General features: G+C 42.3%; 1 protein-coding gene across 3 annotated transcripts; it reads right to left on the bottom strand.

The window, feature by feature from the left end:
* Positions 1-104: 104 nt before the first annotated feature.
* LOC118858251 (antigen peptide transporter 2-like) lies at positions 105-26393 on the bottom strand. 3 transcript variants are annotated; one of them, XM_036768737.1, is made up of 13 exons: positions 26241-26393; positions 25228-25737; positions 25007-25121; positions 22731-22861; positions 22300-22505; positions 21878-22075; positions 21522-21650; positions 21137-21325; positions 20764-20937; positions 20424-20583; positions 19886-20022; positions 19241-19443; positions 105-122 (listed from the first exon to the last, which is right to left on the bottom strand). In XM_036768737.1, exons 2-12 carry the CDS (start codon positions 25727-25729, stop codon positions 19255-19257), a joined length of 2130 nt encoding a protein of 709 aa, XP_036624632.1. In that variant the 5' UTR covers positions 25730-25737; positions 26241-26393; the 3' UTR covers positions 105-122; positions 19241-19254. The 3 variants fall into 3 exon arrangements, with proteins under 3 accessions (XP_036624632.1, XP_036624631.1, XP_036624633.1); XM_036768736.1 differs by lacking the exon at positions 105-122 and adding an exon at positions 18207-18865; XM_036768738.1 differs by lacking the exon at positions 105-122 and having other exon boundaries at positions 19005-19443; positions 22300-22346.
* Between the last annotated feature and the right edge of the window lie 230 nt (positions 26394-26623).

The raw sequence follows: 26623 nt of genomic DNA, 5'->3' as shown, positions 1-26623 counted from the left end.
TGCAACCCACAGTCTAAAGGTTTGAAACTCACCTTCTTGAACTTCTGGGAGCCATGATGACCAGGTAAAATGGCTCTCATTCCTCCATTCCTCATCCAGATAATACCCCCTCGGGAGAAACCCTGAAATAGAGGAGCCAAAAGTGGGGCTTCAGTAGCCAAGCAAGGGGAGTTCTTGAGCCCCAGTGGGTTGGAGCCAGCAAGGGTGAACACCAGGAACACAGAGGTCCCTTTGCACAAGGAGGGGAAGTGGCAGGCACCAGCACAGACAATGGCTGAGACCATCTAGGCTGTACCACAGCACCAGGGGAAGAGGAGACTTCCAGCAGCCAGACCACCCCTCCCCCACACATCAGGAAACCAGAGGCCCTAGCATACAAAGCCAGTAACTAGGCCCACAATTCCCAGAACAAGAAGCCCAGGACAGAACCCCCTGAGCCTCAGAAGCAGAAATCCATTTTAAAGCCAGGAAAAAGTTAACCAACACAAAGAAGCACTCCAGAAAATCAAGGACTATTGATTCTTTTTATGGAGACAGGGAAGATTAAAATACCAATTCAGAAGAGAACAGCATGGACACTATACCCACATCTGAAACTTGAAAAGAGAATGTGAACTGGTTTCAAGCCCAAAAAGCATTCCTGGGAGAGCTCAAGGAAGATTTAGAAACCAAATTAGAGAGGTGAAAGAAAAAATGGAAAAAAAATTCACTGATGAGAACAAATCTTTAAAAAGTAAAATTGGCAAAATGGCTAAGGAGATTCAGAATCTACTTAGAGAGAATGACACCCTGAAAAGTAAAATGGAAAAGGAGGCTCAGTAGCAAAATGAAGATAATAAGTCATTGAAAATGAGAATTGAGCAAGTAGAAGCTAATGACTCTATGAGGCATCAAGAATCAAACAAAATCTAAAGAATGAAAAAATAGCAGAAAATGTGAAATATCTGATTGGAAAAACAACTGGCCTGGAAGATAGATCCAGGAGAGACAATCTAAGAAGTATTGGTCTACCAGAAGGCCACGGTGAAAAACAGCCTGGCCATTATCTCCAAGAAATCATCAAGGATAATTGCCCTAAGGTCCTTGAACCAGAGGGTACAATAGCCATTGAAAGAACCCACTGATCACCCCCTGAAAGAGATCCCAAATTGAAAATGCCAAGAAATATTATAGCCAAATTCCAGAATTATCAGGTCAAGGAGAAAATACTGCAAGCAGCTAGGAAAAAACAATTCAAATATCATGGAACTACAGTCAGGATAACACAAGATCTTGCAGCTTCTACATTAAAAGACAGGAGAAATTGGAATCTGATATTCCAAAAGGCAAAGGAGCTTGGACTACAACCAAGGATCAACTACCCAGCAAAACTGAGCATAATTTTGCGGGCGAGGAGATGGACGTTCAATGAAATAAGGGAATTCCAGACCTTCCTGATGAAAAGGCCAGAGCTCAGTGGAAAATCTGATCTTCAAATACAAAACTGAAGACAAATATAAAAAGGGAAATGGGGGAAAAACCTTGTTTATCAGTAAGGGCAAATTATATACATCCTTATATAGGGTTATATACATATATATGCATATATATATATGTATGTGTATATATATGTATATGTCATATGTGTCAATCTTGAGAATACTACAGTTATTAGGACAATTGAAAGCGATATCCATAGACTGAAGGTGTCAGTGTAAAATAACTGATATAATGATAAAAACATAATTAAGGGATGTAAAGAGTTGGTTCTGGGAGAAGAGCTAAGGAGGTAGTAGAAAAGGGTAATGTATATCACATGAAGAGGCACAAAAACACATTATGAGGGAAAGAAGGGAGGGAGAAGACCAATTTCCCTAATGAATATTGCTGCAAAATTTTAAATGATATATTAGTAAAATAATTGCAGCAACTTATCATGAGAGTAATACACTATGACCCAGTAGGATTTATTCCAGGAATGCAAGGCTGGTTCAATATTAGGAAAACTATCAACATAATTGATCATATCAACAACAAAACTAGCAGAAACAATATGATTACCTCAATAGATGCCGAAGAAGCTTTTTACAAAATACAACACCCATTCCTATTAAAAACACTAGAAAGCACAGGAATTAATGGAGTTTTGCTTAAAATTATAAATAGCACCTACCTAAAACCATCAGCAAGCATTATATGTAATGGGGATGAGCTAGATGCATTCCCAATAAGATAAGGGGTGAAACAAGGATATCCATTATCACCCCTATTATTCAATTTGGCACTGGAAATGTTAGCTATAGCAATAAGAGAAGAAAAGGAAATTGAAGGAATTAGAATAGGCAAAGAAGAAGCTAAATTATCATTTTTCCAGATGATATGACAATTTACTTAGAGAATCCTATAGAATCAAGTAAAAAACTACTTGAAATAATAAACAACTTTAGCAAAGTTGCAAGATATAAAATAAACCTACATAAATCCTCAGTATGCCTATACATTACTAACAAAGCCCAAAAGCAAGGGATAGAAAGAGAAATTCCATTCAAAGTTACTGCAGACACTATAAAATATTTGGGAATCTATCTGCCAAGACAAACCCAGGGCCTATATGAACAAAATTATGAAACGCTTTTCACACAAATAGAGTCAGATCTAAATAAATGGAAAAACATCAGTTGCTTGAGGTTAGGCCAAACTAACATAATAAAAATGTCACTTTTACCTAAATTAATTTACTTATTCAATGCCGTACCAATCAAACTACTAACACATTATTTTACAGAGCTGGATAAAATAATAACTAAATTCATCTGGAAAAACAAACGATCCAGAATATCAAGGGAATTAATGAAAAGAAATCCTAGGGAAGGTGACCTAGCTATAACAGATATTAAACTGTACTATAAAGCAGCAGTCATCAAAACTACTTGGTACTGGCTAAGAAACAGAGTGGTGGATCAGTGGAATAGGTTAGGTACACAAGACATAGTAGTCAACGACTATACCGATCTCCTCTTTGATAAACCCTAAGAATCCAGCTTCTGGGTTAAGAATTCACTATTTCACAAAAAAATTGGAAAATAGTATGGCAGAAACTGGGCATAGACCAATATCTTACATCTTATACTGAAATAGAGTCAAAATGGGTTCATGACTTAGGAATAAAAGCTGATACTATGCAATTTGGGAGAGCAAGGAATAGTTTACCTATCAGATTTATGGCAAAGGGAAGAATTCATGACCCAACCAGAGATAGAGAGCTTTACAAAATGCAAAATGGATAATTATGGCTACATTAAATTGAAAAGATTTTGTATACAAAAGCCAATGCAAAAAAGATTAGGAGGGAATCAGAAAACTGGGAGAAAATCTTTACAACTAGTGTCTCTGATAAAGGCCTTACTTCTAAAATATACAAGGAACTGAGCCAAATTTATAGGAATACAAGTCATTCCGCAATTGAGAAATGGTCAAAGGTTATGAACAGGCAGTTTTCAGAGGAATAAATTAAAGATATCTACAGGCATATGAAAAAATGCTCTAAATCACTATTGATTAGAGAAATGTAAATCAAAACAACTCTTAGGTACCACATGTCAGATTGGCTAACATGACAAAACAAGAAAATGATAATTGTTGGAGAGGATGTGGGAAAATTGGAACATTGTTACATTGTTGGTGGAGTTGTGAATGGATGCAGCCATTCTGGAGAGCAATTTGGAGCTATGCCCAAAGAGCTATAAAAATGTGCATATCCTTTGACCTGGCAATACCACTTCTAGTGCTATATCCCAAAGTGATCAGACAAGTGGGAAATAGATCAGTATGTACAAAAATATTTATAGCAGCTCTTTTTGTGGTAGCAAAGAATTGGAAATCAAGGGGATGTCCATCATGCAGGGAATGGCTAAATAAATTGTGGTATATGAATGTGATTGTGATGCCCTCTGACCCTGAATAAGTGTATATATATTCAGAGATTGGCATTTTGCTTTGTGGCTCACTCATGGGAAGAGTGTTTCTGTGATGTAGCCAGATGAGACTATGGGTAGCTGTTAAGGAGCCCCATGGCTTTGAAAACCCAGATATTGGTGCTTCTCTCTCTGGTAACTATTCATGTATTTCTATGGACAGACATTTAGAAGCCTGTCTGCTGATTTGTGTTATTTGCTCTGTTTACATAATTTCTGCTTGTAATTTCTATTTGTATTTGCTCTGAAGTTCAGGGTGTTGACTTTTCCCCTGAACTAAGTGAATGGTACATATTTGTTTGATTAAAGTGAGATCATTGACCCCATTAAAGTTGTTTTCCTTCAGAAAAGCAGATCAAAGAACTTGTGCTAGCAGACCTCCTGTGTGCTGGTGTTATTGGTCTTACACCCCCACAGCAGCTGCAAGCAACATTGTTGTTACAGACACAAGTTGGTAAATTTCTGATTATTTTCCTAGCCAACCCAATACTGTATTGTAGGAGGGAGCCTATGGATGCTATGCTTCCAACCTACAAGTACAATGGCATTGAGTGTCCTGTTACCATCTCATAGGGACTGAGCTTATGGGAACCAAATGGTCTAAATTTAAAGTTTAGCTGGGCTAAAGGAAGAGCTTTGGGTCAGGGGATACCTAGCTCCACAGAAATTTAACAATGAAGGTTTTAAGTATCCCATTAACTTTTTCAACCATTCCTGATGACTGGGGGTGATAGGCACAATGATAGGTGCTGAGTAATTGGCCAGGATAAAAGCAGCTTAGCTAATGAAACTCCTGTAAAATGGGTGCTTCTATCACTACGTATTTCCTTAGTAACCCCCATAATGGAATGATTTTTTTCTAGGAGGATTTTTGCTACCCCAGAGGCTGTGGCAGGATGACAGGGGAATACTTCAGCTTACCAGGAGAATATACAGACCATAAGCAAACATATTTGTAATCATGGGCAGGTGGCAATTAAATGAAGTTGATCTGCCATGTTTCAAACAGCACATCTGGGAGAGGAAACTGCACACAGGCTGGCTTCAGAGGCTTGGATTCCAGGTGTTTGGGGCATGTGGGCCCCATCTCAAAGGCAGTGACAACAGCCCTGTGAAAATTCCTCCACCAATATTTTCAGGCTAGCTCCATTAGCTTGCCTAGTCTCCAATGGCTGAATGAATGAAGGTCTTCCATCATAGGGAGAGATAAGTTCTTAGGGAGTACCATAAGTCCATTTGGGCTGACCCACAGTCGCACAGTCTTATCAAGTTTACCTGCCTCCTTTTGAAACTTTTCTTGTTTTGTGATAAGCATTCTCTTCTGGCCGGTGGCTGTCTCTTCTTCTGTTTGGCTAAGAGACATAGGCAGACCTTCAGGTAGAGATGAAAATGCTACTAAGGCTGTGCTTGAGGGGATTTCGACCTTGGGAACTTGGAGAGTTAAAGTTGCAGTTTTTAGGTGCTCAGTCAGCCGTGTCATTTCCACGGCATTAATGATGGTTTCTCAACTGTGCCCTGGAATTTTAATTATTGATATGGCCTGGAGAAGAAGTAAAGAGTGTAATAGATGGGAAACTTGTTTCTGATTTTTTTAAAAAAAATTAAATTTTTAGAAAATTTTTGTTTTAAAAATTTATTTTTAGTTTTCAGCATTCCCTTTTATAAGACTTTGAGTTCTAAATTTTCCCCTCCTTCGCCTCTTAGCTCCCTGAGACAGCATGCAAATTGATATAGAGTATAGATGTACAATAATATTAAAGATATTTCCATATTAGGCATATATTGTGAAAGAAGAATCAGAACAAAAAGGAAAACCACTAGAAAGAGAAAAAAGAGAGAAAATAGTATGCTTAGATCTGCATTCAGACTTCATAGTTCTTTCTCTGGATGTGAATAGTATTTTGCATTGCGAATCTTTTTGAATTGTCTTAGATCACTGCATTACTGCGAAGATCTAAGTCTATCAAAGTTGATCATCACAGAGGCTTATTGTTACTGTGGAAAATGTTTTCTTGGTTCTGCTCATTTCATTTAGCATTAGTTCATATAAGTTTTTCCAGGTTTTTCTGAAATCCACCTACTCATCATTTTTTATAGAACAATAGTATTCCATTATGATCATATACCACAACTTGTTCAGGCATTCCCCAATTGATGGGCATCCCCTCAATTTCCAATTCTTGGCCACCACAAGATCTGCTGCTATAAATATTTTTGTACTTGTGGATCTTTTCCCCTTTTTATTATCTCTTTGGGATACAGACCTAGTAGTGGTATTGCTGCATCAAAGGGTATGTAGAGTTTTACAGCCCTCTGGACATAGTTTATATTGCTCTCCAGAATGGTCAGATCAATTCACAACTCCACCAACAATGCATCAGTGTTCCAATTTTCCCACATCTTCTCCAACATTTATCATCTTCCTGTCTTGTCATGTTAGCTAACATGAAACATGTCAGGTGGTACCTCAGAGTTGTTTTGATGTGTATTTCTCTAATTGATAGTAATTTAGAGCATTTTTGTAGATAGCTTTAATTTCTTTTTCTGAAAACTGCCTTTTCATATCCTTTGACCATTTATCAGTTAGGGAATGACTTGTATTCTTGTAAATTTGACTCAGTTTTCTATATACTTTAGAAATGAGGCCTTTATCAGAGACTATATCAGTAAGGCAAGATTCATGACCTGGAGTATGACCATGAACGTGGTTCAGAATCTCAAAGTATAAAAAACTCTCTAGGTGGAAGGCAGAGAAAGTATAACATTTATTTAAGCACCAAAGTGAGTTCACCTCTAATGAAGAGGAAATCAAAACAATAATTAGGAATTATTTTGCCCGATTGTATGCCCATAAATTTGACAACCTTAGAGATATGGATGAATATCTACAAAAACATAAACTGCCCAGGTTAACAGAAAAGGAAGTAAAATTTCTAAATAACCCCATCTCAGAAAAAGAAATTGAGCATGCCATCAATGAACTCCCTAGGGAAAAAATCTCCAGGGCCAGTTGGTTTTACATGTGAATTCTATCAAACATTTAAAGAACAACTAATTCCAATACTTTGCAGACTATTTGGGAAAATAGGTGAAGAAGGAGTCCTACCAAATTCTTTTCATGACACAAACATGGTACTAATACCCAAACCAGGTAGAGTCAAAACAGAGAAAGAGAATTATAGACCAATTTCTCTAATGAATATTGATGCAAAAATTTTAAATAAAATATTAGCAAAAAGATTGCAGCAACTTATCACGAGAATAATACACTATGACCAGGTAGGATTTATTCCAGGAATGCAAGGCTGGTTCAATATTAGGAAAACTATTAGCATAATTGACCATATCAACAACAAAACTAGCAGAAACCATATGATCATCTCAATAGACGCAGAAAAAGTCTTTGACAAAATACAACAACCATTCCTATTAAAAACACTAGAAAGCATAAGAATAAATGGAACCTTCCTTAAAATTATAAATAGCATCTACCTAAAACCATCAACAAGCATTATTTGTAATGGGGAAAAGCTAGCTGCATTCCCAATAATATCAGGGGTGAAACAAGGATGTCCATTATCACCCCTACTATTCAATTTGGTACTAGAAACGTTAGCTGTAGTAATAAGAGAAGAAAAAGAAATTGAAGGAATTAGAATAGGAAAAGAAGAAGCTAAATTATCACTTTTTGCAGATGATATGATGATTTATTTAGAGAATCCTAGAGAATCAAGTAAAAAAAAACTACTTGAAATAATAAACAACTTTAGCAAAGTTGCAGGACATAAAATAAACCCACATAAATCCCCAGCATTCCTATACATTACTGACAAAGCCCAACAGCAAGAGATAGAAAGAGAAATTCCATTCAAAGTTACTGTAGACACTATAAAATATTTGGAAGTCTATTTGCCAAGACAAACCCAGGGCCTATACGAACATAACTATTTAGGCACCAAAGAATCAGATCCCAGAACCAGTAATTCCAATTTGATATAGCAGTAATTGTATTCCAAAACCAGTAAGCCCACGTCAATGTAGCAACAAGGAGATTAAAACATGGTGTCACAGCAAAGAGCCAAGTCATACTGTAACCTTCCCCCCTGCAAGGGCCTTCCCATAAACAATCACTCAGGAATCCTAGCTTTTTGCCTGCCTGTGTCCTCTCCCCACTCATTCCTGTGGTCTGCAGCTCTCAGGTCTCTACTCTCCCCTCAGCACTCTCTTCTGCAGCTCTGTGGACTTGGAGTTCTTACTCCTTGTTGGGCTGAATTCTGAAGTGTAGCTTCTCTTCTGACTCCTGAATTCTTGGTTCTCAATAGCTACCTTCTGGAGATATATGTTCTTTTTAGGGCCGGAGGGCTTCACGCCCAATAGGCAAAAGAGTGTGGGAAAGATCTTTACTCACTGATTGGCATCACAAAGGTATGGGCATGCCTCTCTTAACTGGTCCTACCTGAGGCCTATTGAATGGGTGGGAAAGATCTTCACTCACATTAACACCACAGAGACACTGGCTGTAAAAATTGTTTCCCAGCTTTCTGTTTCTCTTATCACTTTGGTTGCATTGATTTTGTCCGTGCAAAAACTTTTTAATTTAATGTAATCAAAATTTTCCATTTTGCATTTCATAATGTTCTCTATCTCTTGTTTCATCATAAATTCTTCTGTTCTTCTAAGATCTGGCAGGCAAAGGATTCCTTGCTATCTTAATTTACTTATAGTATCTCCCTTTATGTCTAAGTCATGTACCCATTTTGACCTTTATCTTGGTATAGGGTGTAAGATATTGGTCTATGTCTAGTTTCTGCCATACTGTTTTCCAGTTTTCCCAGCAGTTTTTTCAAATAATGACTTCTTGTCCCAGAAGGTGAAGTCTTTTGGTTTATCAAATAGTAGATTACCATACTCACTGACTATTGTGTCTTGTGTACCTAACTTATTCCACTGATCCACCACTCTATTTCTTAGTCAGTACCAAGTAGTTTTTAAAAAATATTTATTTTTATTTTTCCACATTTATTTTTTTTCATATTTAAATTTATTTATTTAACATATTTGGTTTTCAGCATTGATTTTCACAACAGTTTGAATTACAAATTTTCTCCCCATTTCCACCCTCCCCCCCACTCCAAGATGGCATATATTCTGGTTGCCCTGTTCCCCAGTCAACCCTCCCCTCTATCACCTCCCTCCCCTCTCATCCCCTTTTCCCTTCCTTTCTTGTAGGGCAAGATAAATTTCTACGCCCCATTGCCTGTGTATCTTATTTTTTAGTTGCATGCAAAAACTTTTTTTTTGTTTTTGAACATCTGTTTTTAAAACTTTGAGTTCCAAATTCTCTCCCCTCTTCCCTTCCCACCCACCCTCCCCAAGAAGTCGAGCAATTCAACCTAGGCCACACATGTATCATTATGTATAACCCTTCCATAATACTCATGTTGTGAAAGGCTAACTACATTTTGCTCCTTCCCAACCCATCCCGCTTTATTGAATTTTCTCCCTTGACCCTGTCCCCCTTCCAAAGTGTTCGTTTTGATTACCTCCACCCCCATCTGCCCTCCCCTCCATCATCCCCCCCTTTTATTTTTTTTATCTTCCTCCCTCTTCTTTCCTGTGGGGTAAGACACCCAACTGAGTATGTATGGTATTCATTCCTCAGGCCAAATCCGATGAGAGCAAGGTTCACTCATTCCCCCCTCACCTGCCCTCTCCCCTCCTCCCACAGAACTGCTTCCTCTTGCCACCTTTATGCGAGATAATCCACCCCATTCTATCTCTCCCTATCTCCCTCTCTCAGTATGTTGCTCTCTCATCCATTAATTTCATTTTATTTCTTTTAGATATCTTCCCTTCATCTTCAACTCACCCTGTGTCTGCTTTCTCTCTTTTACATATATATATATATGTATATATATATGTGTATATATATATAAAAACACACACACATATATATATACATACATACACATACATACATATACACATAGATATATACATACATACACATTCACTTATATATATACATAAACATATACATATGCATATTCCCTTCAACTACCCTAATACTGAGGTCTCATGAATCATACACATCATCTTTCCATGTAGGAATGTCAACAACACAGTTCAACTTTAGTAAGTCCTTTGCAATTTCCGTTTCTTGATTACCTTTTCATGCTTTTCTTGATTCTTGTGTTTGAAAGTCAAATTTTCTATTCAGTTCTGGTCTTTTCACTGAGAAAGCTTGAAAGTCCTCTATTTTATTTGAAAGTCCATATTTTGCCTTGGAACATGATACTCAGTTTTGCTGGGTAGGTGATTCTAGGTTTTAATCCTAGCTCCATTGACCTCCGGAATATCGCATTCCAAGCCCTTCAATCTCTTAATGTAGAAGCTGCCAGATCTTGGGTTATTCTGATTGGGTTTCCACAATACTCAAATTGTTTCTTTCTGGCTGCTTGCAGTATTTTCTCCTTGATCTGGGAGCTCTGGAATTTGGTGACAATATGCCTAGGAGATTTCTTTTTGGGATCTCTTTGAGGAGGCGATCGATGGATTCTTTCAATTTCTATTTTGCCCTGTGGCTCTAGAATATCAGGGCAGTTCTCCTTGATAATTTCTTGAAAGATGGTATCGAGGCTCTTTTTTTGATCATGGCTTTCAGGTAGTCCAATAATTTTTAAATTATCTCTCCTGGATCTATTTTCCAGGTCAGTGGTTTTTCCAAGGAGATATTTCACATTGTCTTCCATTTTTTCATTCCTTTAGTTCTGTTTTATAATATCCTGATTTCTCATAAAGTCACTAGCTTCCACTTGCTCCAATCTAATTTTTAAGGTAGTATTTTCTTCAGTGGTCTTTTGGACCTCCTTTTCCATTTGGCTAATTCTGCCTTTCAAGGCATTCTTCTCCTCATTGGCTTTTTGGAGCTCTTTTGCCATTTGAGTTAGTCTGTTTTTTAAGGTGTTGTTTTCTTCAGTGTATTTTTCAGTATTTTTTTGGGTCTCCTTTAGCAAGTCATTCACTTGTTTTTCATGGTTTTCTCGCATCCTTCTCATTTCTCTTCCCAATTTTTCCTCTACTTCTCTAACTTGCTTTTCCAACTCCTTTTTGAGTTCTTCTATGGCCTGGGGCCAGTTCGTGTTTTTCTTGGAGGCTTTTGTTGTAGGCTCTCTGACTTTGTTGACTTCTTCTGGCTGTATGTTTTGGTCTTCTTTGTCACCAAAGAAAGAATCCAAAGTCTGAGACTGAATCTGGGTGTGCTTTTGCTGCCTGGCCATATTCCCAACCAACTAACTTGACCCTTGAGTTTTTCAGTGGGGTATGACTGCTTGTAGACTAACGAGTTCTATGTTCCATGTTTGGGGGGGTAGGTGCCAGCTCTGCCACACCAGCACTGCTCCTTCCTCAACCCCCAACCCGAACTGGTCTTAGATCTTCAGCAGGCCGTGCACTCCTGCTCTGATCCGCCACTTAATTCCTCCCACCAGGTGGGCCTGGAGCCGGAAGTAACAACAGCTGTAGCTGCCCCACCTCCGCTGCCCCCAGGGCTGGAAGCCGAACCATGAACTCCTTCCACTCCTGCAGCTTTTCCCACTAACCTTCTCCGCAGTCTTTGGTGTTTGTGGGTCGAGGGGTCAGGTAACTGCCGCAGCTCACATATTCAGGGCACTAGGGGCCCCATCCACCCGACTCCAAGTTTGGTTGTTCCACGCTGCTCAGGCTGGGCTCTGCTCCACTCCGTTCCCAGCTCCCAGCTCCGTGTGGAATAGACCTCACCCAGAGACCATCCAGGCTGTCCTGGGCTGGAGCCCTGCTTCCCTCTGCTGTTCTGTGGGTTCTGCCGTTCTAAAATTGGTTCAGAGCCATTTTTTATAGGTTTTTGGAGGGACTCGGTACGGAGCTCACTCTAGTCCCTGCTTACCCGCCGCCATCTTGGCTCCACCCCTTCCACATTTATTTCTACAAGATTGTGAGTTACAAATTTTCTCCCCATCTCTACCCTCCCCCACCTCAAGATGGCAGTATTCTGATTGCCCCTTTCATCAGTCTGCTCTCCCTTCTATCACCCCATTCTGCACCCCCTATCCCTTTTCCCCTTACTTTCTTGTAACGCCAGATATATATTTCTATACCCCATGCCTGTATATCTCTCCTTTCTTCCTTCCCCACCCACCCCCCCGGGAAGGCAAGCAATTCAATATAGGTTATACATGTGTCATTCTGCAAAGGAATTCTGTAATAGTCATGTTGTGAAAGATTAACTATATTACCCTCCATCCTATCTGGTCTCCCATTTTTTCTCCATTGACCCTGCCCCTTTTCAAAAGTGTTTGCTTCTGACTACCCCTCCACCAATTTTCCCTCTCTTCTACCCTCCCCACCCCCTTATCCCCTTCCCCCCTACTTTCCTGTAGGGCAAGATACCCAATTGAGTATGTATGTTATTCCCTGTTTGAGCCAAATCCAATGAGAGTAAGGTTCATTCATTCCCTTTTACCTACCCCCCTCCCCTTCCTGTCTTTTTTCTTTTCAGCTTTTTCTTGCCAGTTTTTGTGAGACGATTTACCCCATTCTATCTCTCCCTTTCTCCTTCTCCCAATATATTCCTCTCTTGCATTTGAATTTTATTTTTAGATATCATCGCTTCCTATTCAACTCACCCTGTGGTCTCTGTCTCTGTCTGTCTGTCTGTCTGTCTCTCTCTTCAGATATGTGTGTGTATATGTGTATATGTATATATATATATATATATATATATATATGTTCCTTTCAACTACTTTTACCGAGAAAAGTCTCATGAGTTACAAATATCATCTTTCCATGTAGGAACGTAAACAGTTCAATTTTAGTAAGTCCCTTATGATTTCTCTTTCCTGTTTACCTTTTCATGTTTCTCTAGATTCTTGTATTTGAAAATCAAAGTTCTTATTCAGCTCTGGTCTTTTCATCAAAATTGCTTTAAAGTCTTCTATTTCATTGAAAATCATTTTTTTTTTGCCCTGAAGTATCATATTCAGTTTTGTTGGGTAAGTGATTCTTGTTTTCAATCCTAGCTCCTTTGACCTCCAGAGTATTATATTCCAAGTCTTTTGATCCCTTAATGTAGAAACTGCTAGGTCTTGTGTTATCCTGATTGTGTTTCCACAATACTTGAATTGTTTCTTTCTGGCTGCTTGCAATATTTTCTTCTTCACCTGGAAACTCTGGAATTGGGCTACAATATTCCTAGGAGTTTTCCTTTGGGGTTCTTTTTCAAGAGGCCAATGGTGTATTCTTTCAATTTTTATTTTCCTCTCTGGTTCTAGAATATCAGGGCAGTTTACCTCAATGATTTCTGGCTCTTGTTTTGATCACGGCTTTCAGGTAGTCCAATAATTTTTAAATGATCTCTCCTGGATCTATTTTCCAGGTGAGTGGTTTTTCCAATGAGATTTTCACATTGTCTCCAATTTTTTCATTCTTTTGGTTCTGTTTTATAATTTCTTGATTTCTTATGAAGTCATTAGCTTCCATTTGGTTCATTCTAATTTTCAAGGAATTATTTTCTTCAGTGATCTTTTGGACCTCCTTTTCCATTTGGCTAATCCTGCCTTTCAAGGCATTCTTCTCCTCATTGGCTTTTTGGAACTCTTTTGCTATTTGGGTTAGTCTACTTTTTAAGGGGTTATTTTCTTCAGTATCTTTTTGGGTCGCCTTTAGCAAGCTGTTGACTCATTTTTCATGATTTTCTTGCATCCTTCTAATTTCTCTTCCCAATTTTTTCTCTACTTCTCTTACTTGATTTTCCAAATCTTTGTTGAGACCTTCCATGGCCTGAGAGCAATTCATATTTTTCTTGGAGGCTTTTGATGTAGGATCTTTGACTTTGTTGTCTTCTTCTGTCTGTATGTTTTGATCTTCTTCGTCACCAAAGTAAGATTCTATAGTCTTGAGTTTTTTATGCTATCTGCTCATTTTCCCAGCCAATTACTAGATTTTTGGATTCTTGGTCAAGGTATGATTGCTTTCAGAGTGAAGAGTGCTTTGTCCCAAGCTTCAGAGGTTTTGTGCTGCTGTTTTCAGAGCTACTTGTAGGCACCTGTGAATTTTCAATTCTTCTGAGGTGGTATGACGGAAAGAGAGGTGTTTACTCCTCTTCTGGCCTATGCTCTGGTCTGTGAGTGATCTCAAGCACTCTTTCCTGCCTTGTAACTGCCAGGAGGACTCCTTTTTCACAGCCACCACAAGCTCTGCCATACCACCACTCCTCCTCACCCCAGGACCACCAACCAGGACTGCAAACCAGATCCAAGCAGGGCAAAGCAAGAGAATCTTGCCTCATTGCCAGCAAAGAGATCCTTGCACTCCCACTCTGATCAGCCTCTTGATTCCCCCACTGTCTGTGGGCCTGGAGCTCTGGAAGCAGCCATCTCTGTTGCTATTGCTGCTGCTGCCACCATTGTCACTGCAGCCACCCTTGCTGCCCTGGGGCAGGGACCAGACTGCACCCTTCTTTCACCCAAGTCTAAAGAGTTTTCCCACTGACCTGCTAAGGTGTCTTTGGTGTTTGTGGGTTGTGAAGTCTGGAAACCACCACAACTAAGTGATTCAGTCCCCTGAGGCCTGCTCTGCACAGTCTGCTCTGGCCTGGTCTGTGCAGGTGCAGCCCAAAGTGGGCTGTGCTCTGCTCCCAGGACCAGGGGATAGACCCTTCACAGCAGCCATCCAGGACATCTTTGGCTAGAGACTTGTTTCACTCTGACATTTTGAGGTTTTTATAGCTCTAGAATTTGTTTAGAGTCTTTTTTATGGGTTTTTAGAAGTTTTGGGGGGACAGCTCAACCAAGTCCCTGCTTTCATTCTGCCATCTTGGCTCTGCCCCTAGTACCCAGTAGTTTTGATGATTGCTGCTTTATAATACAGTGTTAGATATGGTACAGCTAGGCCGTCTTCCTTTGAATTTCTTTTCGTTAATCCCCTTGATATTCTGGACATTTCGTTCTTCCAGATAATTTTGTTACTTTTTTCCTAGCTCTATAAAATAATTTTTGGTAGTTTGATTGATATGACACTGAATAAGTAAATTAATTTAGGTGGAATTGTCATTTCATTACATTAGCTCATTCTACCCATGAACAACTGTTATTTTCCCAAGTATTTAGATCTGACTTTATTTGTGTGGAAAGTGTTTTGTAATTGTGTTTATACAGGTCCTGGGTTAGTCTTGGCAGGTAGACTTTCACATATTTTAGATTGTGTACAGTTACTTTAAATGGAATTTCTCTTTCTATGTTTTGTTCCCGGGTTTTGTTGTTGATATATAGAAATGCTGATGGTTTATGTAGGTTTATTTTATATCCTGTAATTTTGCTAGTGTTGTTTATTATTTCAAGCAGTTTTTTAATTCATTCTATAAGTATACCATCACATTATCTGATAGAGTGATGATAGCTTAAGAGTGATAAGATAAGAGTGATAGCTTAGTTTCTTCTTTGACTATTCTAATTCCTTCAATTTCTTTTTCTTCTCTTATTGCTACAGCTAACATTTCTCGTACAACATTGAACACAAAGAGGTGATAATGGACATCCTTGTTTCATCCCTGATCTTACTGGGAGTGCTTCTAGCTTATCTTCATTACGTATAATGCTGGCTGATGGTTTTAAATAGATGCCACTTTTCATTTTAAGGAAAATTCCATTGCTTCCTATGCTCTCTGATGTTTTTAATTGGAATGGGCGCTGTGTTTTGTCCAAAGCTTTTTCTGCATCTATTAAGATAATCATATGATTTCTGTTAATTTTGTTATTGATGTGGTCATTTAAGGTGATAGTTTTCCTAATATTGAACCAGCCCTGCATTCCTGGTATAAATCACACCTGGTCATAGTGTATTATCCTCATGACAAGTTGCTGTAATCTCTTTGCTAATATTTTATTTAAAATTTTTGCATCTATATTCATTAGGGAAATTGGTCTATAATTTTCTCTCTGTTTTGACTTTTGCTAGTTTAGGTATCAGCACCATATATGTATCATAAAAAGAATTCATCAGGACTCCACCCATTTCTCCAAATAGTTTACATAGTATTGGAATTAATTATTCTTTAAATGTTTGTTAGAATTCATTTATAAATCCATCTGGCCCTGGAGATTTTTTGTTAGGGAGTTCAATGATGGCTTATTCGACTTCTTTTTCTGAAATAGGGTTATTTAAATATTTTGTTTACTCTTCTGTTAATCTGGGCAGTTTATATTTTTGTAAATATTCATCCATTTTGCTAAGATTGTCAGTTTTATTGGCATACAGTTGGACAAGTAAAGTGAATACACTATCCAAACCTTTTGATTCACTGATCCCATGATTGGGCTTATACCCTAAGGAAATCAAGAATAGAAACATTGGTCCAAAATGTACCATGACTATGGTCAGTTTTCATTTTTGCTTTTTTTCTCATCTTGTTTGGCTATTTCCTGACTTTTAAAGTTGAGTTCTCCTGCTGGAGAACAGGGGGTATTGTCCTGGTCACTGGCTTTGTGTGCTGGAGCCTCAGGTACTACCAGATGGTGGCTATAGGGGTCTGTCAGCTTACCTGGTGCTGAACTGGGGTCCTAGTAGTGGTGATGGGAATGTGCTAAGGCCAGGTGTGGTTTTTTTGCATTTTCCCCAGGGCTACATTGAAGCACATGGAGGTCTGGTTGCTGGAAAACACCTGCCTTTCCAAGGCTGCACCAGAGCATAAGGTGGTTCTCTGAGCTGGAACCTGCCAGCTCTATGCTTTTTGGTGTTTGCCTGCTCCACCACCCTGGAGCTCAGGATCTCCCACTGGTTTGCTGAGATGGGGTTTGTTGCTGGATGGCTGGGACACTACCTGTCCTGGAATGTGCTCCCCTTTTACCTGAGTGAAATGGACCTTTCTTACCCATCATCTAAATTTTCTGGACTAAAGGACTATTCCATTCCATCTTTCCACTGGCTCCACTGTTCCAGGATTTTTCCTGGGGCACTATTTTCTGTTTTTTTCATAGGTCAACATAGGAGAGGGACAGCAATTTACTGCTTATTCCACTTTCTTGGCTCCCAAAAGTGGAGGATAGATTCTTAACCAAACAAGGGATAGAGACAATTACAATAGACAGAAATGATCATTTTGATTGCATGAGACTGAAAAACTTCTGAACCAGCAGAATGCATAAAGGACAAGAAGGGAAACATTGTTTGGTTCTACTACTGGCACATTCCTTTCTGTCTCTGGAAGCCACTGCCCCCTCCCTTGGCTTCCAAGTCTACCTCCATTCCTCAGAGGACCCTGGAACCTTTTCACAGACCACCTCCCATGTAGAAACACCTCCTTTCCCCCCTCCTGGATGTCAGCTCTGTCTCTTTGCTTTGCTGGCTATTTAAAAAGGACAAAAGCAAAATAATTGCTCGAGAGAGACAGCCTATTCTAAAAGGAAGATTTCTAGGCTGGTATTTAGGAAATCTGGGGTCTAGTTCCCTTTTTGCCACCTTGCTGTGTGACTAGCAAATCAGTTCGTCTCCTCAGGCCTAACTTTCCTTAACTCATAAATGCATTTTAATACTTTGTAATTATATTGCAATTGTGGCTAAATATGTATAGATTAATACTTTGTAATTATATTGCAATTGAGGTTAAATATGTATAGATTAATACTTTGTAATTATAATAGAGTATTCCATTACATTAACATATTGCAATTTTTTTCAACCATTCCCAAATTGAAGGGCATCTCTTATATTTCAGTTCTTGTTACTACAAAAAAGAATTGTTACCAATGTTTTTGTATTTGTAAGATCTATTCTTCTTCTTTTGGATTCTTTAGGGCATAAGGCTAGGAGTGGTATTGCTGGTTCAAAGAGTATGCAGTTCAATGATTTTTTCCCATCGTAGTTCCCAATGGTTTTCCAGAGTGGCTGTATAACGTTCAGCTACGTCAGCAGAGCATTAAAGTGCCTACCTTGATGCAGTCCCTCCAACGTTTGTCACTTTCCTTTTCTGTCAACTTTGCCAGTTGCATGGATGAGGAAGGAAACGGCAGTGTTGCTTTAATTTTGTTGCTCTAATTAATAATAATTAGAAGCACTTTTCATATGGCTATTGATAGCTTGGATTTCTTCCTTTAAAAATTACTCATTCATATCGTTGACCATTTATCAGTTGGGGATGGCTCTTAACCTTATAAATTTGAATCACTTTTTTAAATATCTTGGAAGTAAGACCCATCATAAAAATTTGACATAACAATTGTCCCCAGTTACTTCCTTCTTTTTTATTTTTAGTTGCATAGATTTATATATGCAATAACTTCTTAATTTTGTGTTGTGAAAATTGTTTAACTTTCTGTGATCTCTCTACCCATTGTTCAGGCAGGAACCCTTCCCCTTTCCATAGATTGGGAAGGTAATGTCTTCCTTGCTCCTCCTCTCATTGTTTACGATGCCACCCTTTATTTCTAAGCCATGGACTCAACTGGAGCTTATCTTGTTATACAGTAAGATGTTGGTCTAGACCAAGTTTCTGCCAGACTGCTTCCCAGTGTTTGTTGAAAAATTAGTTCTCCCTCCAGTAGCTGGGATCTTTAGGTTTATCAAACACTCTGCTATGCTGTTCACTGCTTCTAGATGTTGTGTATCTAATCTGTTCCTCTGATGGAACCAGTACAAAATCACTTTTGTTTATTACAACTTTGCAGTATAATTTGAGATCTGTTGCCACTAGGCTCACTTCCTTAAAACTTTCCTCATTATTTCCCAAAAGATTCTTGAGTTTTTATTTCTCAAACTGAATTTTGTCTATATGGCTCAGATTGAACCCCATGTCAGGAAATTGCACAGCTAAGACGAGGGGGCAATGATCCTTGAGAACACTGACAGCTTGCAGGACCCTATCTTGAGTTGGCCCTGAGAACCTGGAATAAAAACAACCCTTAATTCCATAAGAAAGTTCAGCAAGCCCAGCTCAGACCTTCTCTCCAGAAGCATGCAGAATCTAGCACTAACATCATGTTAGACTTCTCTTCCTCACCACCATGTTCATCCTTAGAGAAATAATTTATTGACAGGTATGCCCACACATAGGTATGCAGGACTCTGAAGAGAAATAGGCAAACAACATAGTCTCTTGAAAGGGATAACCCTGGGGGTACCTCTTGTCTAAGGCCCCATCATTTCCCCAGCTAGAGTGGCTATTATACAGGAGTCCAAGCTAGAGACACTCAGAGCAAGGATTGCCTTAGACCTTGACCCCAACCCAAACCCAACACTGTATAGAAAACTCCCCCCACCTTCCTCCAGGGACTCAGTCCTCAAGCTGTCGCTGTACCAGGTGATGATAGAGGCCTCTCTGGGCCATGAGCTCAGTGTGGGTCCCCTGCTCCACCACCTTCCCTTGGTCCAGCACCAGGATGTGGTCAGCAGCCTGCACTGTCTGCAGGCGGTGTGCAATCACCAGCACAGCCCGATCCCCCTGCAGCATCTTCTGCTGGAGCTGAGGGGGAGAAGACTGGGCATTAGAGAAAGAAACACTAAAACCTCCGTACCTACCCCAACACTGCTTACTGCACCGAAGACAAAAAGGGAAATGTGGCAGTCAATGAGTGGGGCAGGATTTGAAAGAAAAAAGAGAGGGAACCATGGACCCCCCCCCCACCACTTCCAGTATCCAATATCTACTTGTGTTCTATCCAGTAGGATACAGAATACAGAGAGGAGACACACACACACAATTTCCCTACCATCCTCCTCATTCTCAGGGTCCATAATCATCCCAAATCCTGGAGACACATGGCCTGGGCTGACTTGCCCCCATCTCCCTTGATCCACACAGCCCCTGTCAGCTCTGCCTATCCCTAAACCACTGCCATATGTGGCTCAGGCCCTGACCTCATTTGCCTTGAAAGTTCGACTCTTCCCCAGCTCTTTGCCCTCACCTCCTGCTCACACTCCATGTCCAGGGCACTGGTGGCCTCATCCAGGATGAGGACACGGGGATTCCGCACCAGGGCCCGAGCGATGGCCACACACTGCTTCTGTCCTGCAGACAACTGGCTTCCCTTTTCCCCCACAGCTGAAGAGACAGAGAATACAGCCTTCCTCAGAGATAGGGTCCTATGACTCTTCCATGGAGAGAAAACAAAATGCTCTTTCGTCTCCAACCTTACTCTCTGCCATTTCCCCTCAGATCAGATTAAAAGAATCATAGGGACATATGCCCAATGGTGCCATCCAAGGAGAGGTGGCATCTCATTTCACACAAATCACATGGTCTCCTACACAGAAAGCCTAGGTGAGTAGGCCCAAAGTACTTTTACATAAATAAGAAGACCTAGGGTAGAAGGAAAGACAGAGAACAATGCCAGTTTTAGAGTTAGTATACCCACTGGCACCCTAATGACCCCATTAGGGAATGGTGACATTCCCTTTTATCTAGAAACTCATTGTCACAGTCTTGAAGATTGGTGAAGGTACCTGTGTCCAGTCCATGCTCCATATTGGCAATGAATCCATCAGCATGGGCTGCCTGGGCAGCAGCCCTCACCTCATCATCCCCACAGCTCTCCAGTCCATAGGCAATGTTGTCCCTCACAGAGCCTGAGAACAGCACAGGCTCCTGCCCAACCACAGACACCTATGTGGGAAGGGGACACTGGGTGAGCTAACCCCACAGAGGGACCCAACGGACCCTCCCCCACTCCATATGTCTTTAGAAGAAAAAATCTCTTTCTCTCTTTCCCAGCCCCACCCACCCTATTTTTCACAGTGTTTCCTTCCTCATCTTCATCTCCCTCTCCTCCTTATCCCTAGTCACCTGGGAATGCAGGTACTGGTGCTGGTACTGGGTCAGGGGCTCCCCATCCAGCAGCAGCCGGCCCCCTGTGGGCTGATACAGATTCTGTAGCAATGCAGCCACTGAGCTCTTCCCAGCCCCATTGGGCCCTACCAGGGCTGTCACCTTCCCAGGGTGCAGAGTGAATGTCACTCCCTGGAAGGGAAGGGGAAAAGAGGCAATAGTCAATGAGAGAAATGGATGAAGACCTCCTCCCTCACCTTGAGGTAATCACCATCTTGGGATTCGGGAAAGTCAGGATTAAAGACCAGGGTCAGCCCCCCCACCCCTTCCACATAACAGAAAGCTGAGGGCCACAAAACTGGATCCTGGGTATCCTCCCAATCTCAGGCACCTGGAGGACAGGCTTGGTTGGCTGAATGGGATAGGCAAAGGAGACATTCTGGAATTCCACAAGGCCCTTCAGGGAAGGAGGGGCCAGTGTCCCAGGAGGAGGCATCTGTGGCTCACGGTCCAGGTATCGGAAAACTTTCTCTGCAGCACCCACATTGCTCACCATGTCCCCACAGATGTACACGAGAGCCTGGAGAAATGTGATGATGCATAGTCATTTACTAGACCCTCTGAGACCTAATTCTTCAATAACAGAGTTATAGAGCCACCACTGTTTCCCCACACAGAATCAGGTGTATGGAAAACCAATATTTCATAACTTGGCATCCCACCCCCAGCAAAGCCTGAAGCTGAAATAAAGACAGAGCAAGAGTCTGTTGCCTTACCTGCACAAAACTCCCCACATCCCCCTGGTAGATCAGGAATGAGACAAGGCCCCCTCTGGTGAGCTCTCCAGCCAAGATCTGCCTTAGCCCACAATTCAGCATTAATACTTGCATCCCCAGCTGAAGGCCCTGAGGCAAAAGAGGAAAATGGGCTGAGAACGGGGCTGATCATCTTTATCCCTCCTTCTACAAGCAGGGATGATAGTGATTAGGAAAGAAGGACCAAGGGGTTAGAAGTGGAGGAGAGAGGGTCACATATCAGAGATCAGAGGCTGAAAGCAGCATCACCTAAGGTTATACTTACTCTCCTTGAACCCCCTTGGCCATGTCCCACTAAGCTGTTTGACCTGGCTCACCCTCCTGAAGAGCAGATACACCGCTCGCTCCCAGTCTCGGCGCCATTCTAGCTGACGCTTGTGCTCCAAGGCTTCCTCATAGCGCTGGGCCTCATCCTCCTCTGCTCCGAAACTCCTCACAGTTTTCAGGCTTCCCACTGCCTCCCTCACCACTTGTCCTGCCTCTGCCACGGCATCCTGGATCTGCTGCAGGACTGCCTGAGGAGAAGGTATCAGAAGAAAGGTGAGTGAAGCAAATGAGACCCCCTACACACAGCCCAGCATCCTGTCTCCCATATTGGAGCTGCCCTCCCCACCCCAATCTCAGCTCACTCCTTCCCCAATCTTCATCCCCATTCTGTCTCCTAAGGCTCCTCCTACAGGCCATCCCACCAGCACCAGTCTATGCCTCTCCCCTAAGCTGTGCTCCTGCTCATATGTACCCGATGTCGGGCATTGTAGACCTTCTCAGCAGCCATTGAGAGGGGCACTTCAAGCAGGGAGAGGAGGGTGAGTCGAGGTGAGAGACCGAACATGAAGCCATACAGCCCTATGACGTTTACCAGGCTCCGAAGGAACACATTGGCATTTAAAGGGAGCCAGTCACTCATCAATTTGGTGTCCGAAGATAAGCGTGAGTTTAACTCCCCTGAGGAAGAAAGAATGAGGCTATGCTCCAGAATGGGACAGATGACCCAGAAATCACATTTGAGGCAGCTCACCCTCAGGGTCATCAAAACTGAAAGAACTTCCTCTGACAGTGACCCAGCTCAATGTACATTCAACTGTGGGAGAAGGGAGTGCAGGGCATGAAAGGGACCCTGAGGGGTTAGGAAAGCCCAGAGGAACAAAAGATCCAGGCTTTGAACCCCACCTGTCTTGGTCTCCTGGAAGAAGCTGAGGTCCTGGTGTAGCAGAGAGGAAAAGAGCATCTGTCGAATACGCAGGTTGATTCGGGAGTAGATGAGGGTGAAGAAGCCTCCTCTGCAGCCAGCAGACAACGAGCTGGGGGATGAGAAAGATGAAAGCATGAGGAGCAATACAGGTGGGAAAGAGTGAGCCTGTGGAGACAGGGGAAGAATGGATGAGGAAGAGAGGAGAAAGTGAAGAAGGAGGGATATGAGTGAGAGAGAGACATAAGAGGACCCAGGAGAGGGAAACAGGGAAAATGGCACCAGGAAGAACAGGTGGGAGAATGGATGGATGGGGATAGAGGGGAGGCATGACAGGAGAAACCCAAGTGGAAGAGGGAGGGCAGTAGAATTCAATTCCACAGACATTCTGAGGACCTGTTTTGTGTTCAGCTCTCCACTGCAGGCTGCTGGGGCTAAAGGAGAAGTGAAGGGCATGGTGTGATGAGATAGCACGATCAGAAAGTGAAAGGGGACTCTGCCCATCCCCAACTTATCTGATTATCTCACTTAGATTCTCATTCTCTGCCCCAATTTTCCTGGTGCTCTCTAAGTTCTAGTGTTGCTTGACTCACTGCTAGGATGTCCCTAAGCATTCTCCTCTATCCACACAAGGGAAACAAACCCATTTTCCTATTAGTTCAGCAAAGACATGGAAGATTTTCACAGGAAGTAATGATAACAAAAGCTAGTATTTATATAGAACTTACTTGGTATCAGGAACTGTGTTAAGTACTTCAACAAATATCATCTCATTTCATCCTCAACACAACCCTAGGAGGTAGATATTCTTATTATCTCCATTTTGCAGTTGAGGAAACTGAGGCAAACAAAGGTTAAGTGACTTGCCCAAGGCCCTATGGCTACTATGTATATGAGTTTGCATTTGAACTCAGGTCTGTCTGACTCCAGGCTCTGTTCACTGCACCACCTAGCTGTCTCTCAGCCTTTACTCAGACGATAAAAGAAGAACGCTGGCACAGCATGGGATGAGTTCTGCACAACGAAGCTCCTATAAACTAACCTCAATTCAAGTCCCACCATGAAGCTAGTCTGGTTGATAGAGCTAAGAGGACACGCATCTCCAAACGCCGTTCTTTCACCTCCGTCCTGCCTGAGAGACTGAAATCCTACCCAGAGCCCACTTTGCACAGTGTAGGCTCGTCCCTCTTTTATGAGCAGGAACAGTCAAGTGACAAGGGTCCGAACTACACCCAAAATACCAAAGTGTCCATATTAGCATTTTTGGCAGTAACGAAGAACTAGAAACACAATACGGACCCATTGGCTGAGGAGTGACTGAAAAACGAGGCTTTATAAATCCAACGGAACATGACTGTGCAGCAAGAAATGACAAAGACGATTCTGAGAAACATAGGAAGACTTCTGAAAACTGATGCGAGAAGAAATAAATAGAACCAAGAAAAGAATGTATACAAGGACTACTACAATGTACATGAAAAGGTCACCAAAAGGAAAACAAAACTGCTGAGAACAGATAAGGTACCATACTTCCCCTCTCCTGGCAAAGAAGGCAAGGCACTAAGAGGACAAAATCATTTGAATGAGTACATTCACAAGCTGTTGAAACCTTTGTCGAATGTCTGACCCTTGTCTCCCCCATCAGCTCTAGGGCTACAGGTTACTTCATCTGCATCAACAGAAAAAAACAAAACTTTCCAATGATGGAAAATGTATCCCCTCATTAGAATGGATGCTCCTGGGGTGGGGGGGGGCCCTACCTCAGAGTAGGAGCATCTAAAAAAGTAGCATTCCTAGATCCAAGTCATGTGGGAGAGATCTTTTCCCTGCCTTTCAGGAGGGCAGAGTCTGCACCTAGGAGCAGCTGGACAACGTATAGCACATTGGTTTGGGGGATGAGAAATCTCCTCAGGGTCACAGTACATGGAATCATTAGTATCTCTTGCGACTACACCCGGGCTCAGGGGTTGCTGCTACTTCTTGGGAGGGAGGGAGGGACAGAGAATTCGCCTAACGTTTGGTGATGATGAAAGGGAGGGGGACACCTCTTAAAACCTCCAAATATGATCCTCCACCCCACCTTCCCAGTCCCTAACTCCACCGGGGTACCCCTGCGAGGACCCCTTTCCTTTTATTGATGGGGAAACTAAGGGCCTGGAATATAAAGTAATCGTCTCAAGGTCACACAGACAGCAAGTGGCAGAGCCCTAAAGGATATGGATACGATTTCTCCTCCTGGCCCTACCAAGGCACTAACCTTCCAAGGGAGAAGAGGCACATGAAGAAGATGGCAGTGACGAAGGCATCGTGGTCAAAGTCCTGGCCCAGGATGTCAATCACACGACCAGTGTAGTAGGGGATGAATATCTCACCTGGAGTGAGGCATGAGCAGATGGGCAGGGAGCAACATCAAGGACCCTTTTCCATGTTTATTTAAATTCATGCTCTCCCACCCCCACTCCCACCTTGTCCATTTACCTATGACTGCAGCAGCCAAGAAGCAGAAAGCAGCAACAAGGAAGGGGAAGTCAGGCCAGGACAGCCTCAGCAGCCTCCACATCATGGCTTTGTTCTCCAGGACTTGCTCCTTCTCCTGTGCTGAGGGAGGGGCTTCTGAGGGACTCAGCACCTTCCACACAGCCCAGCCCAGTCCCACTCCTCCATAAGCCACCAGCAGCCAGGCCCATGGGGCTGAGGCTAGGAGCACAGGTGGGGCACTCGAGGCTCCTGGAACCAAGGTCCTCAGGGAATGGAACAAGGGGGTGCTCAGGCACAAGGTAGGCAGTAGTTCCCCCAACTTCCCAAGCCCCCCCAATAAGCTTAGCACCCCCCACAGGACTCCCACTCGAAAAGTCCCCTCCAGCCAGAGGACATGGAGCCCTGGAGGGAACAGAGCTCCCAGCAGGCCCTGCAACAACCAAAGTAGGATCAGGTCAGTCAGGAGGAAGGCAGCCCAGGGCCTCAGGGCAGGGAGCTGCATGTTGGGGCCTGTGAAAGAATAAGGAGAGATTATTATTATAATATGATAATATTATCATATAATTATGATATAATAATGAGGGATATTACTATAAGGGGCAACACCTCCAATCAAGTCCACCATTCACCCCTTACCCAAGATCGCTTCCCTCCCCAACAGAGGGAAGTTTGATTGATGGGCTCTTGGAATTAGGGTTGTTAGGGGCCATAGGGATCATTCTAGTCCAACCCCAGCGTTTCTACAGATGAGGAAACTGAGGCTCAGAGAAATGAAGCGGTTTGCCCAGGGTCACAGGGACAGCAGCAGAGAGCATAGCAGAGCAGAGCTCTTGCGACTACACCCGGGCTCAGGGGTTGCTGCTACTTCTTGGGAGGGAGGGAGGGACAGAGAATTCGCCTAACGTTTGGTGATGATGAAAGGGAGGGGGACACCTCTTAAAACCTCCAAATATGATCCTCCGCCCCACCTTCCCAGTCCCTAACTCCACCGGGGTGCCCCTGCGAGGACTCGCCTGCTCGCAGCACGGACTCCTGGGCTGCAGCTGGAGCGGAGCTCGCCGCACGGTCCGGGTGCTGAGCAGCGTCCTGGTGTGTCTGCAGGGTCCGCTCTGGGTCTCCACTCCCCTTTATCCCTTTCCTTTCTGCCTCAGTCCCCAACCCCAGAGCCGGGGTTTCACTTTCGCTTCCCAGTACTTTGTCCCCAAACCCGGGATTCCCCGAGCTGAGTCGCCCACAAGGGGGCGCCCACAACCTTTAAGTCAAAGAATCGGAAATACTTTTACTGAAAATCTAAGCTCATTCCTGTGTGGGTCACCGCCTCTGTCTATGCCACTCCGGAAAGACTGTTGGCAGCTACTGTGAGGTTTTAGCCGGATGCTGCTAAATTATAATTTTC

The sequence above is a fragment of the Trichosurus vulpecula genome, chromosome 7 (assembly GCF_011100635.1).
Source record: "Trichosurus vulpecula isolate mTriVul1 chromosome 7, mTriVul1.pri, whole genome shotgun sequence".
NCBI lineage: Eukaryota > Metazoa > Chordata > Mammalia > Diprotodontia > Phalangeridae > Trichosurus > Trichosurus vulpecula.
The sequence above is the reverse complement of the archived record's forward strand: the minus strand, read 5'-3'. Positions and strand labels throughout refer to the sequence as shown.